At 39.9% G+C, this 14,802-nt stretch overlaps 1 protein-coding gene across 8 annotated transcripts in view; it reads left to right on the top strand.

The window, feature by feature from the left end:
* The window catches only part of LOC135313453 (serine/threonine-protein phosphatase 6 regulatory subunit 3-like), a 50,068-nt gene that overhangs the window by 15,105 nt on the left and 20,161 nt on the right, over positions 1 to 14,802 (top strand). The window contains exons 1-7 of one of the 8 annotated variants that reach the window (XM_064452376.1): positions 1,354 to 1,495; positions 8,726 to 8,853; positions 10,762 to 10,838; positions 11,060 to 11,292; positions 12,770 to 12,956; positions 13,855 to 13,992; positions 14,487 to 14,552. In XM_064452376.1, coding sequence (XP_064308446.1) covers positions 10,812 to 10,838; positions 11,060 to 11,292; positions 12,770 to 12,956; positions 13,855 to 13,992; positions 14,487 to 14,552 — 651 coding nt within the window. In that variant the 5' untranslated portion in view covers positions 1,354 to 1,495; positions 8,726 to 8,853; positions 10,762 to 10,811. Of the gene's footprint in view, positions 1 to 1,353; positions 1,496 to 7,577; positions 7,796 to 8,725; positions 8,854 to 10,761; positions 10,839 to 11,059; positions 11,293 to 12,769; positions 12,957 to 13,854; positions 13,993 to 14,486; positions 14,553 to 14,802 lie in introns of those variants that run through there. The other 7 variants (XM_064452377.1, XM_064452380.1, XM_064452383.1 and 4 more) reach the window with 7 other exon arrangements.

Below are 14,802 nucleotides of genomic sequence, written 5' to 3'. Positions count from 1 at the left end.
AATTTTTATATTAGAAACTCAATCTTACAACTGCAAGAAACAGCTACATCAGAAAGAAGCATCAATTGATAGGATGTTTTCTTGCCTATTTGGTATTGACTAAAGCACAGATAGGTAAGTGTTACTTGGAAGCCAGTTATGGATATCTAATTAAGCTCTTTAATGTTACTTTGCTTAACATTGAAAGAATTAACCTATCAAAAGCAGAGGTTGCCTCAAGGATGAATTTTAGGTGACAAGAGTGCTGTCTTAAAACAGTTGGTTACTTTGTAAGTCTATGTGGACTGTGTTGTTTTTTTTGAAGTTAGACTGATTTCGAATTGAAGCTGGCTGAACTGTTTATACAGACATGCCAAAAATAACTGGCATCCTTAATGCTTGGATGTTTATTTCTGTGCAGGTTTATGGATAAATCAAATGTTAATATAACAAGAGAATAGTTACAATGACAGAAAAAACTCTGGTAATGGGTATTTCAGATCTTCTAGATGAAGATGTTACTGTATATGAAATTGGTAATAGTTTATTAAAAAAAGTCTGGATTCATGTTAGGTTCCACAGTCAAGTGCAGATTATAAAGGCATTTTTATTTTAACGAGGTAATGAAGTTTATCTCCCAGAAATAAAGGGGGATGTTTAATTAAAGTTGGTTTAAAAATAAGTCTTTTGGTGTGCTGCACTGAACTGACACTTTTTCCTAGAAAGTTGTTTCCTCCTTCAGTTCATGTCTTATTCCCTGCAAAGCAATGCTTAGTATTCATGCAGTTATTGAGCTATTAAATAGAACCTGTTAACAGTATTAAATTATAAAATGTTTTTTTTTGTCGTTGTAGGAAGAAATCTGCTTCATCTAATTCAATCCTAATTCAGTCCTGCTAATCTGCTAATACTGTAGATTGAGATTTTTTGCTGTTGCCAGGATACCCTGTAATGGGCAAGGAGCCTGAGAGAATACAAATCATTCTGTTTTTTAACTTTTAAAAACTTTTTTGTGTTTTAACAGGTAAGAAACTATTAAACTTCACCTACAGCAGTAGATTTAGCTTCTGCATCTATAAAGCCTTATCTTAAAATTTAAGTGGTTCCTGAATGCTTTAACTTTTTCATGTCCCTGATGTCCACTAAAGGCATTTACCTGATTTCTGTAGGTTCACATTTACCACCTTCTAAGCTGCCCTTCCTTCTGCAGTTCAGACTTGGTGGCTATTCCTTCCCTTTCCTTGCAGCTTTTCTCTGACTACTTTCTAGCTGGCTGTTTCTAACTTTGTCTTTTAAATCACTCTGCTGCTGCACTGCTTCTTTCTTTGTCCTGCTTCAGTCTTACAATGAGAATCAGGGGTCACCTAGACACACTGTTGTGGTTATTCTATTTGTTTTACAGGGAACATGTTTTAAAGTGTTTTGGTTTTGTGCCAGGAGGTGTATCTGCTGCCCAGCCTCTCAATTCTTCGGAAGAGTTTCAAAGCAAATGTGTTCATGAACTGATGTATATTAGGTATGAATGATGTTTAGCACTACAGGTTATTATATTGAAGTGTGATAATACTGTCTTCTGCAATTGAATTTTTCGTACTAAACTGCATGTTTTAGTATAAAATTGTCTTCTGGGTAGCTATGTGTTGTTCAGCTTGCTTTTTATAATATTATGGAACCATCTGCTTTTCTCAGTACATAGCTATCTTCATTTCTGTTTTGAAGATAATTGGGAGAATTCAAAACGTGAAGGATCTAACTGAATTCTGTAACCCATGGATATTTTAAATTTGTAAGTGTTTGGCTGTTGAAGTGGAGTTACTAGAAAATGATTTATCTTTTGTACCTGGGCAGGGATGATCAGTGTCTAATTTGTAGTTATTGCAGGTAATTAAGATCTATATTTATTAACACTTATTAACCTGTGGTTTGAGATAGTGTAGGAATTGACAAGGATACACTTGTTGCTTGGTATAAAATTACTCTTGTAACTTCATTGCAAACTGTAGATGTCAGCTGATTTTTGTACTTTTGCTGGAAGGTTATGACATCTTCAATTTTGAGGGATTGGTGTCTTTGAGTAAACATTAACTAGTTTGGACTTATGTACTTCAGCATGTCAAAAGAATGGATTATTGGGGTATTCAGTCATAATAAGGGTGTGTATATATGCAAGCTATAGATATATATTATGCATTATGTAAAAATACATATTTAAATCTGATCTAGATGGAAGTGCAGCTAGTGTACATAAATAAGGGAGGCTAATGTGATAAGTAAGGGTGAAAGTGATCTCGCTTCTGTCTCAATTCTTACCTGTTCTGCACCCAAGCAGGCTCCCTCTTCCCTTGTCTGATAGGGGAGTGAAAGTCGCTACTTATTAGATAATTTCCTTCTTTGTGAGGAGGAGGTGGCAGCTGTTAAAGAGGATGTTATGAAAATTACTGTCTTCATACAGTTTTCTGACATACTTCTCCCAATCAAGAAAGGACTACCAGATGGTGTTTTTGCTAGCATTTCACTTGAGTATGTAGTTACCTTCTGAAAGTATACTAGTGAGCTGAGGAGCATTTGTGCTGTAAATGAGTTTTAGGGGTGGAAGGAACTGTACATTAGTCAATGAAGAAGCTGAAGTGTTTCTCTGGTATTTGGAAGAAGGTGTAGTGTTTTGTTTCATCTGCAAATAGTTTTTTGGTATGTAAACAATTCAGTGTCCATAGCTGATGTACAAGGAATACACCCCCACAGTTCCTGAACCTTACAACTTAATGGTCTTGCTATGATGATTATAGAACCATAGAATGGTTTGGGTTGGAAGGGACCTTTAGAGGTCATCTAGTCCAACCCTCCTGCAGTGAGCAGGGACATCTTCAACTAGATCAGGTTGCTCAGAGCCCTGTCCAACCTGACCTTGAACACTTCGAGGGATGGGGCATCTACCACCTCTCTGGGCAACCCCTTCCTCTTCATAAAAAATCTCTTCCTTACATCTAGTCTGAATCTACCCTCAGTTAGTTTAAAACCATTACCCCATGTCTTATCACTACAGGCCCTACTAAAGTTTGTCCTCGTCTTTCTTATAAGCCCTGTTTAAGTACTGAAAGGCCACAGTAAGCTCTCCCTGCAGCCTTCTCTTCTCCAGGCTGAATAACCTCAACTCTCTCAGCCTTTCCTTGTAAGAGAGCTGTTCCAGCCCTCTGATTGTTTTTGTGGCCCTCCTCTGGACCAGCACCAACAGGTCCATGTCTGTCCTGTGCTGAAGGCCCCAGAGCTGGATGCAGCACTCCTGCTCTGGTGAGATCCCACCTGAATAGAGGGGCAGAATCACCTCCCTTAACCTGCGTTGGCGTTCTGGGTTGCAAGTGCACATTGCAGGCTCATGTCCATCTATTCATCCACCAGTACCCTGAAGCCCTCCTCAGGGCTGCTCTCAATCTCTTCATCTCCCAGCCTGTATTGATATTGGGGGTTGCCCCAACCCAGGTGCAGGACCTTCCACTTGGCCTTGTTGAACCTCATGAGATTCACATAGGACCACTTCTTGAGCTTGTCCAGGTCCCTCTGGGTGGCATCCTGTTCTTCTGGCGTGTCAACTGCACTGCTCAGCTTGGAGCCATTGCAAATTTGCTGAGGATGCACAAATTCCAACTGTCTGTCATTGATAAAAATATCAAACAGTACCAGTCCCAATACAGACCCCTGAGGGACACCACTTGTCACTGATCTCCATCCAGACATGGAACCATTGACCACTACTCTGGATGTGACCATCTAACCAATTCCTTATCTACTGAACAGTCCACCCATCAAATCCATATCCCTCCCAATTTAGAGAGAAGGATGCTGTAGGAGACAATGTCAAAGGCCTTAGAGAAGTCCAGACAGATGACATCAGTGGCTCTTCCCTTGTCCGCTGGTGTAGTCACCCCATCATAGAAGGCCACTAAGTTGGTCAGGCAGAACTTGTCCTTGGTGAAGGCATGCTGGCTGTCTTGAATCACCTCCCTGTGCTCCATGTGCCTTAATGCAGCTTCTTGGAGGATCTGTTCTATGATCTTCCTTGGCACAGAAGTGAGGCTGGCACGTAACACTTACTACATCGGGCTGCTCAAAGCCCCAGCCAACCTGACCTTGAACACTTCCAGGGATGGGGCATCCACAGCATCTCTGGGCAGCCTCCTCCAGTGTCTCACTGCTCTTATCCCTAGAGGCTGTTCCCTCAGCCTGCCCCTGTGTGCCACATGCCCTGGCCCCATACCATCTCAGGGGCCCTGGGCTGGGCCCACACCCCACATGTCAGTGTCTTTCCTGGACTAGGGAGACCAGGAAGGGACAGAGGAGTCCAGGTGCAGTTGCTAAAGTACCAAATAAGAGAAGAAGAAAGCATTTTTACCATTACTTTCTTGTTTTATTGTTTTGGGTTTTTAAAAACTGTTTACTGCCCATCCTTGAAAAGAACTAGCTAGAAGGGACCTTAATGCTGCAGGCCAGTACTTCTTCCTGGCAGAGCTGCAGTCTTCTGCTTCTCTAAAGGAACAACTGTCTCTAACTTCTTTGCTTGATCTGTTGCTATTGTTCATGTACCACTGCGGAGTGTCTGGCTTCATCTTCAACCACCCATCGGGCAGCATTCTTGTTCTCAGACTGATGAAACCCACCTCCAGGCTCCAGGGACCTCGGTTGCTCCCTGAGGTACTCCTTCTGTTGCCCAAGTGCAGTAGCCTGGTGGAAGCCAGGTTGTCTCATCCCCTTTTCTTGGGGCTCAGGGCAGAGGAGATGGCATACCTTCAGGAGGGGTGGGGGAAGGGGTAGGCAGATGGGAAAGAAGAGGTCTCACACACCACCCGTGGCAGTCAACAAAATATTTGTTAATGCTGGGAGATGGAACGTGTGAGACAGCCAGGCACGGAGGCTGGGCCTCCCAGCTAATGCCAGGTGTGGAGGCTGGGCTGATGGTAGGGTGCTGGCTGGGTGCTCCTGCAATGCTGTGTTGGTGGTGTCATGGAGGGGAGCCCTGGCATGCTGTAGTGGTGCCAGGAGACCCATCTGGAGGTGGATCATCCACTTCCGTCGGTTCTTCTTGATCTTTCGGTGGATCTACCTCCATGGGTGGCTATTGCTACCATATATCTGATGGTGTCCCCGCCTCTGATGCTGCTTCCTCTTTCTACATGTCTTCTGCAACCATCTATTTGCCTTCCCATGCAAAAGTGGGCAGCTACCCGCCTTGCTGCTGTGGGACCTCTTTGTTCCAATGATCCCTGGAATCCCAGGGCCTCAAAGCTCAGCAAATTGTGGGCCAGCTGCTGGGGTCCCTGTATAAGGCCCAGAAGAAAAGGCAGTGAGGTGGCTCATGATATCAGGAGGTTGCTGTGATGGGGATGCATGTGGCCAAACATGGCTGTTCTAGGAGTTGGGAGGGCTGTGGCCTGAGAGATGGCCTCATGTGGGAGAGGGAGGAGGGTCGGGGGGGTCCGAGGGCCCCTTTCCTGGGGATTGCTCCCCAGTGCCCTTCTGTTGCCCCTTGGGCACAAGAACTGCCCTTCACCTCCTCTTGTGTGTCTGAGCTCCAGCCCTCTTTCCATCCTGTGCCTGGGCTGCCCTGGATGAGTTAATGGTAACCAGTATTGCAGGAGGGTCAGGGGTCCTCAGTGATACATATCCACCCCCCCAACTTGGCTCCCCACAGGTAGTACAGCCCTGTGCCTGACAGCAGCTGAGAGGGGGTAAAGCATCCAGACATCCCACAGGTGGAAAAGGGAGGTGCAGCTGGCCTGCGCAAAGTCTCCTGGCACTTCATGAAAGAATTATTGATGGGTTTACTTCCTTTTCAGTATCTTTTCTAGTTTGCTGTGCCATTTTGGGAATGGGAGGACAAGGCCTCTGCACAGTATTTGAAATATGGGTGCAGTATGTATTGAGTTGTTGAGGTAAAGGTGTTTGTATTTTGTGTTCTATTTCATTCCTTTTAATTTCAAACAGTCTACTGGCTCCCTCCTCTATAAAGTTTCTTTGAAAATTCTAGCTTATAATCATAGAAATCTAATTGTTAGTGTAAGTAATGAAGTATTTCTCAAATTAATTTCCCTTAGGGCTCACATTCTTGGACTGAACAGGCTGTTCTGACACTTAAGAGACTGCTGCATCTTACTTTACATTCCCGTGAGATTTTTATTCTATGTCAACTTGATCTTACATTTTGGTTTAGGAAATGTAGAAACTCTACCATGAAAACTCTCCTGTATTGCTGGATGTAATGTGAAGTAATGCAGTTAAATCTAGGGACTTGGAACGGTAACTTAACAACTCTCTAGCTAATAACACAATGAACTTCACTGCTTTAATTGAAACTAAATTTAATTTCAAATAGGCTATTGGGTAACTGTGGTCTCTATTGTATTATTTGAAGTATTTAAAAATAAAAGTAAGGAATAGTTAAGAGCAGAGTTTTTACACTACTTAAAAACCGTAGTATTTTAATGGGAAAGAATAATCCTTATTTTTCCCCTGAACTTTCAGTGCAGAAGCAGCAATGTAAATGCATTGCTGTATATGAGAGATTTTCTTGCATTCATCAAGTGGAAAAAGTGGGGAATTTGGTTATGGCATAACCATGTCCTGCTGTCAATTACCATTAATTTATGGATAAGAATGGTTTTGGTCCAGATCTTCAAGCTAGAATGCAGGTGTCTTATTTTTCATATTTTGTTCAAATTGCTCTCGATTCTAGACTAAATCCATAAGTGCTTAATTTTCCCATTTAATAGGTCTTGGGATATTTCAACGCTTTGAGGAATTGTGCCCAGCCTGCAAAGGAGAGGCAGTTGTAGACAGCGGGTTTACAATGGGCAATGCTCTGGTTGAGTGAAATACTTTAAAAAGTAGCCACAGAGTGTCATATCTGTCAATTTGGGTGACTGGTAATTCTTTTTAGCTCTAAAATTTTTTCAGATATGCACTCATGCTTAGCTTTGTTTGAACAGATGGTCCATTTCCAGTGTCAAAACAAGCACTTTATAAATGCTAGTATGGTGTCTTATTACTGTCCATCATTTGGAGAAATGAAGGGGGTGGAATGACCAAAACAAAACAAAAACCAAACACAACCCACAAACAAAAAACCCCACCCCCAAACTAGAAACTAATTAAATATACCCAGGGACTAACTGGTTGACCTGGTTGAGGTCATGCGATGCTGTCAGAAGGTCATGCTTAGCATTTTAAAGAAATGTATTCAAAGGTCTTTAAAATGTTGGTAAATTATCTTCATCATTACTTTGTCCTTCCCTAAACATACCTACTATTATTTGCATGGGAAATGCTCTTTATCACTAAGAATTAAGACCTTCTTGAAAGCCTGTGGTGGTACCAAGAACTCCTTCAGTGGTTGCTCTCCTTGCATCCAACAACTAAGTTGTCTTTTGCTAGTTACTATGCAGGAGTTGTAAAAACCTGTAGCCTACTTCATCAAAACATATATTAGTATGTGTTTCAATCATGGAAAATTTTGTTGGTGCAAAAGTAACTTGATTTTTTTATCTGTGCACTTGAACTCTGTAGTAAGAAAATATGATGGTACATAAAGAAAATTGACAGTGATGTTCTGAGTTCAGATTTTTATAATGCAACCCTTATAACTCTGTATGTAGCATTTCTCAGACTTTCATATATTACAGAATCTTCAGCTTGACACTGATAACTTCTTTTTGAAAAGAAAAAAATTTCTTCTGCTTGAAAAATGAAACTGGGTATTGCTGTAAAATCTGCGAGGCTCCTACCAGAAGCTCTGTGTATATATATGCTTTAAACATGCAGTTGTCAGGTAAAATAGCCTTCAGCTGGCTAGCTGAGGTCCTTTTTGGTTTTCCTTCTGCACTGGTCTAAATCCTTATGTCTGCTTGTACCTACCAATACTCAACTGTTAGGTGGAAGTATGAGGTACCAAGTTGGAAGTAACTCCTGGTACAGTGTTTCTCATGTTTGTTTTAACTAACTATGATCCTTAAAAGTGTAACTTGAATGAGCAGCTTACTTTAATAGTTTTCTTATTTACTGAAGGGACTTCTGGATGCTTTAAAGTACCAACTTTTTTTGATGGAGATGTCAGTTAAGGATTTGGCCTCTAGAAAGAACCACAGACTAGTTACTGTTAAACAAAATACCCACAGTGTGATTTTCTTAAGCTGTAGTGGGCAGAAGACTTCTCCCTCCCCACCCCACCCCGGGTCTGAAAGGATCATTTCTAAGCTTTATGTCTTCCCTTTAGCAAACAATTCAAGTGAGAATTTCAGTTACCTGTATCTCGGAGCAGTTGACAGGCCTTCCCTCATTTCGGATTTAAGTCAGGTGCTTACTACCTGGAAGGTTATTTCAGCATTCATTCAGAGAATAATCTGTTAACAATATTAACTAAGAAAACAAAGCAATATTTTTCTGAATGCAAGGTGTTCCTTAGGATCCTGATTTTCTAGACATAAGGCCTAATTCTGACTTTGCTAATGGGACTGAAATTTGAAAAAGCATGAAGATAAATAAAAATTTCAGGAATGGTAGGTTTTGGGAGGGATGGTAGAACAGTAGGCTGTGGGAAGACTAAAAATAACTTCTGTTTTTGAAAATTCCCTTCAGAACTATGGTAGGTTGATTCTAGATTATTGCCAGTGATAATGCCTAAGAAAATTCTCTTCTCTTCAGGGTTCCTGGACTTCCTCTTTGGCACATTTTATGTTGTTTATTTTTCCTTATTTCAAAGGACCTGGGCTCCTGTTGAAAAGTGATGGAATAATCTCTGGCCGGCACCTGACATGTTGAGGGAGCACCCCCTAAAAGAGATTGCCTGGGAGACAGTTTGTGAAATAACGCAGTAACATGTTTGCAGTAGTATGCTTCTTTTTTTTGTTGCTCTTTTCCATTGTTGAATTTCTCTTGAAATAACTTACTGAGAAATACACTGAAGCTTCTGAAATGAGCTTTAATAACTGCAGAGGGATTTACATCTGGAATTAGCATTGATAGTGTTTACTTGCAAAGATGCTAATTTCACTAATTGGGGCAAGGGGAGGGATTTGATACGCTTTCTAGAGGCTTAAAAAACCAAGCAAAAAATACCCTGTGACTTCAATAATGCACTAGTTTGACTTGCTTACAGTAAGTCTGTGTGTAGCCTGAATACCCACAAGCTAGTGTGTTTACTAACAACTTCGTATAATTTGATTTGATCAGGGGTTTTCAGCCCTGCTTGTAAGTTTACTAATACTTTTAGTAGAAAAGAATGTTTTTTTTGTTTTTTTAGCCACTTAATACTTGCATGGGGTCTCAGATGATTATAAGTACTGATACTGCAATTGAAATTATCTGTACCTTTTCCTGATTGATTTTGTTGGACTCCTCTGTCTTTAAACGGAAAGCTATACAATCTAGGGGCAGTTATATAAGCTTGTAACTTCTGACAAAAGGCTAAGCAAAGTGAGGTGGTATTAAGTAATCAGTGTGTAATGGTTAAAGCAACAATGAAACACCTACAAGCAATTAAAACTTATCCATAGTGACAATACCAGGCTTTTCAATATTTAGGCCAAATACTGGAAGTCTTGCTGATGAAGAGAGTAATAAGTGTTTTGCTGGATCCTTGGACCTGTATCTGTTTTCTGACTGCTCAAGTATTAAATTTGACACTTCACTGTTCTAGTAGCCACAGTGTGCATGCTGAATCCATTTTAACTTGGAAATAAATGCTTAAAGCTGTCTACCTCTTAGTTTGTGTAAGACTTAGATATGGCTATTTTAGTTTTTGTAGGTTTTTATAAGAGTGTATCACAAAAGCATAGTTTGAGTATTGACTTTAAGCTTGCTCCTGCATACCACCTGCAGCTTACAGAAGGATTCCTGGTAGAATAGTACTATTCACTTACATTCTCTGTGATAACTACATGTCCTCACAGCTGATGGTGTTGCAAGTGCACAGCAATAATGAATGTATCGAATTAATCCTTCACACATAAAAGGCAGTTACTAAAGGAGCAAAAGTGTTTCTTTCCTTATGTAAATCAGTACTACTGCTCAAAACCATGCCACTTCCAATTATAAGGACAGAAAAGTTTCTCTTACTGTTCTCTAGTATCTGTAGTGTCCCTTTCAATGCACTTAAATTCTGCATTCATGTAAGACCAGTTGATACTGTGTGAGAGGTTAAATGTCGTGTAAAAGCCCTGCTTTGGAGAGGGGGAAATGGAGCAAACGCTTGAACTGAGCTTAATGAGAAGTGAAAGCAGTTTGGATCTATCAGATTGAAATATTATTTTCTTATAGCACAGTTGTCTCAGTAGCAACTGCTTGCAAGGTGTCTTAGAGCAACAGAATTAACATGGAGGTTCCAAAGCCTTTTATAAGGAAAGGTTAAGTTGCTCATCTTTATACATTTCTGTTATGGCCTCTTACAATGTTTTAGTGGTTGGTGTTACTGCCCTTTCACATGTTTGCATAAGATATATTTTATTGTCCCTTGTTCTTCCTCCCATATCAAGTTTGTGGAGGGAGGTACAGTGAGAGAGTAGGTCCTGTGTTGAACCCTTTGTGTGCTGTGTGCAATTTAAATCATAATTCCTCCACCTTTATAGGTGTTTTCTTCAACAGTAGAGGTGGTACTCTAGTGCACTTATGCAGTGCCCATTTTATGTTCTCCCAACTGCTGAGCAAGTTCTGACCTGGTGCATAGCTTAAAAACAAACGTTGGGAAGAACAAATTCAACATATTGAAATCGAAAGTTATGATTTTTTTCTTTAATGCAGATTAGCGTCTTCCTGTCGTGTTGCCTGGAGCTGCCTAACTTAGTCTTTGGATGTTAGAATATTGGCTATTGATAAAGGTATAAAAATTACTATGGAGTATTCAGTCCTCTTTAATCCAGCCTGATTCTGTAGCTTTTTGGTTGTCAGCATCTACTGTTGTCTCATATGAGTTCTAGAAAGTTTCTATGCATGCAGGCACCTTTAGGCTAGAAGCTATGAAATACCACTGTGAAGCGTTACTACAGATGCTGCTTAAATAGATTTGTAAACTTAATGCTTTGTGTGTATTCTTATACAGACCAGCATGTTTTGGAAATTTGATCTCCATTCGTCATCCCACATAGACACACTTCTAGAGAGAGAAGATGTAACACTGAAGGAATTGATGGATGAAGAGGATGTTCTGCAAGAGTGCAAGGCTCAGAATCGCAAACTTATAGAGTTTCTGCTGAAGTCAGAATGTTTGGAAGACTTAGTTTCATTTATTATCGAAGAGCCACCTCAAGATATGGATGAAAAGATTCGATATAAGTAGGAAAACTTTTGAGGGTGGGGGACACTTGGGAAGGTGGAAAGAGGGATATCTTACTCCAGTTAATTTGGTAGTGTGTTCTGAATCCCTGCATGCTGGTGTGTAGTACAATACTGGTATATTTAGGATAAGCTTGTTTTCAAGGGGCTTTGTAGAGCTTTTAAATAAATCATTCTAACATTTGCGTCTTTTTCAAATGGAAGTCTCTTATCCACAAATGCTTCCAAAACCAATTGCTGCCCAAAGGAGGCTTACAAAAAAAAAAATAATCAAAACTCACATGAAGAATCTTGTAGATACGCTTGTTAATAGTTGAATAAACAACCCTGTCTGGGTTGTATAGTTAACTGCTTAACTTTGTTTTATTGATGACTGATGAGATGTTTTGAAGATGCTTCTTAGAAGGTCTGTAGCACTCCTTAGAAGAATGTATTTAACATCTAATTGCTGGTGTTTTCCTTTGCAGAGCTAGAACTGTAAGAATTGGGTATGGCCATGACTTCAGTTAATTTGCTGAGAAGGTCCAAACTCAAAAGTCAACCTAACAATTTGTGTAAAAGCACTTCTACCCTTTTTGGCCCATTTTAGACTTCTCTATGTAGAAAGCGGCTTTTTTTCTTAAAACAGTATGTAAAAAAAAAAAAAAAAAAAAAAGTAGTAGTTTAGCTTAGTTAACACTAGTTGCAGCACTTCACCATTTCTGGTAAACCAAGCCTCCTGGAAGTGTTTCTAGTAGAGTTTGAAATTGAATTATCTTTCACTTAGAAACCTTAAGCTGCTGATGCTGTCCAAAATTACCTTTAGTGTGAGTAGGTGATAGTAATGTCAAATGTGGGAAATTACTGGTCTTGATGGCCTCTTAGTTTAATTACTCGATGTTCTGAACTGTACTTCTGACTGTCACGAAGCAGTGCTAGCTAATTTTGTAGGCTTTAGCAGACTTTGACTAGTTTACTGAGTTTCTACATAATTTTAGATATATGTAAAAAAAATCCTGAAGCTATTCCTTTTGACCTTTTTAATATAATCCCTGTTAGAAAGAGGCAAACCCACTGCTCCCTCCCCAGTGTTGGTCCAGTACCATGTCTGCTTAACTTCTTGGTAACTTTTCCCTTCAAAAAAAGAAGTGGCCTCTGAAAAGAGAGTTCAGTACTTGAACAGATGGACTTAACAATAGAGCAGATGGATTTAACAATAGATCTTGAAATAAAAGCTTGCCCTTTCCTTACCCCTCTTCCCTAGTGTTGTGCTATTGCTATTGAAGAACAGAGTAGTCCATTTCTTAAACAAAAGAAAAGAGCTTGTAGGCTTGAATGTGCAGTTTGCTACCTTGCAGTCATCTGCTGCTTTAATTAGTGCAGGCCAACCCTGCTTGAAAACTTGGTCAGAAGCCTTACCAGGTTCTGAATTCAGGCCTGGAAGTACGACAACTTGGAAGTATGAGTTATGGATGATTTTTTTTTGCCTTTTCCCCAGATATCCAAACATATCGTGTGAGCTGCTTACATCAGATGTATCACAGATCAATGACAGGCTGGGAGAAGAAGAATCCTTACTTATGAAACTGTACAGCTTCCTCTTAAATGAATCTCCTCTAAACCCTTTACTGGCCAGTTTCTTCAGCAAGGTGCTAAGTATTCTTATAAGCAGAAAACCAGAACAGGTGAATATTTTCAAGCTCTCCAATTTAATAAATGCTCTAATAAAGTTGTAGTACTCAGCAATGCTGCTTTAAGACTGCACATTTGAGGGATAGCAGTGGAGTGAAAAAAGTGTTCAACTTCCATATTAGCTGAAGACACTAACTTTTTAATGGTATGCACATGATTAAAAAATATATCTGGATGAGTAATATGTATTTGATTCTTTGATTCAGATTTGCCTGAGCTACTTGTGCAGTCAGTGTGTGAGTGCCTACCTTTTGGCCTAGCTTAGCTCAGTATTTTATATGGTGATATTTGAATTAATTCTTTTAGAGGTGGAGGTGAGTGAATTCAGTCAGCAGGAGTGGGTCTGATTTGGTGTGAATAATTGTTATACAACAAGGGGAGAGACATTTGGAATCCTTGTTCAGAAATGTTGTAGTACTCTGTGTCCCAATACTGCAAACAGCTGCAATGAACTGGCTCTCATACCTGAGCAAATGAAGGTAGCGACTCTGTTCTCTATCTTTAATTTAGCAAGCTGTGTATTTATTTGTTGTTACGTTATGGTTTTGCTCTGTTGAGCTTTGATCACTAAGCAGGGGTGAGAGTAATTCATACCAAAAAGGAAAGCTGACTGTGCATTGGATTATAAGTAGTTTATGGTCAGCAAGTTGGCCTTGAGAGGAGGACCAGGACACCGCACATAGTATGGATCTGTCCTGTGCCACTTCTGCTACTCTGTATGTGTGTATTATTTTATTATGCCCTGTACTACAAGCTTTAAGTGGTAAAAGTATTTAAGAAGTTCGAATTTATTTTCTCCATTTGGTAGGAGACAAACTAAAACTGCTTGCTGCAATTTACTATGTAAAATACAGATAAGCGTATGTTAGCTTGCTTCTTTTTAATTTCTAGATTGTGGATTTTTTAAAGAGGAAACATGATTTTGTAGACCTCATTATTAAGCACATAGGGACCTCTGCTATCATGGACTTGTTGCTCAGGCTACTGACTTGCATAGAACCTCCACAGCCCCGGCAAGAAGTGTTAAATGTAAGTGAAATGTCTTGAAGGATTTTTGTCTGATGTCTGAGCTGTAAGATGGCTTATCTTCTGCTGGTTTTACTAAGTTTATTTCTTAAATGGGCTCAAAGTAGATCTGCGGGTTTTTTTTTCTTGGAGCTGCCAATACTTTTCTAGTGGAGTCACAGCTTTGGTGGGGACTACCCAGAACCTGAGTGGCTGGACTATTCCCCTGGTCTTTAATATCTAACTTAAAACTGCCAGATGCAGTTATGAACACTCTTTTTTGGCATCAGGAAGTTTATTTAAAAATTATACCTAGGGCTTTCTTTTCTTCACTTGCTCAGAAACACTGATTTTACTTTTGTCCTTTTTACTGAAGTCCTGTTAGTCCTTGTTTAGAAATATTGGCAGTATGACTCGTGGCAGTTGTTGAACAACTTGTTTTAATTTCATTAATTTTAATTCATTTTATTAACTCACTTGGATAATGTTCTTACTAACACCCACAAACACTTTTACAGTGGCTAAATGAGGAGAGAATTATCCAGCGGCTTGTGGAAATTGTACATCCATCTCAAGATGAAGATGTAAGTATTGGTCTGGCACTCTTCTGGGTCTGTCTGTTCAGCAAGTTGCTGTACGACATAGTGTTAGAACTTGTAATTTTACTGTTTTCTGCTTGCTTTTTTTTCAGTAAGCTGATAACAGTGTTTAAGCGTGGTCACTTTGAGAGAAGGCGTGTGGCTCTTCTCCCCACCCTGTTCTTTCCACTTCCTTTTCTCCCCTCCCCCTTTCACATTTTTTAAATTGAGTCTAGCATGTTACTACTTTTCCAGT

This window comes from Phalacrocorax carbo, chromosome 5 (genome assembly GCF_963921805.1).
Source record: "Phalacrocorax carbo chromosome 5, bPhaCar2.1, whole genome shotgun sequence".
NCBI lineage: Eukaryota > Metazoa > Chordata > Aves > Suliformes > Phalacrocoracidae > Phalacrocorax > Phalacrocorax carbo.
Note: the sequence above shows the minus strand (reverse complement) of the source record. Positions and strands in the feature narration are given on the sequence as shown.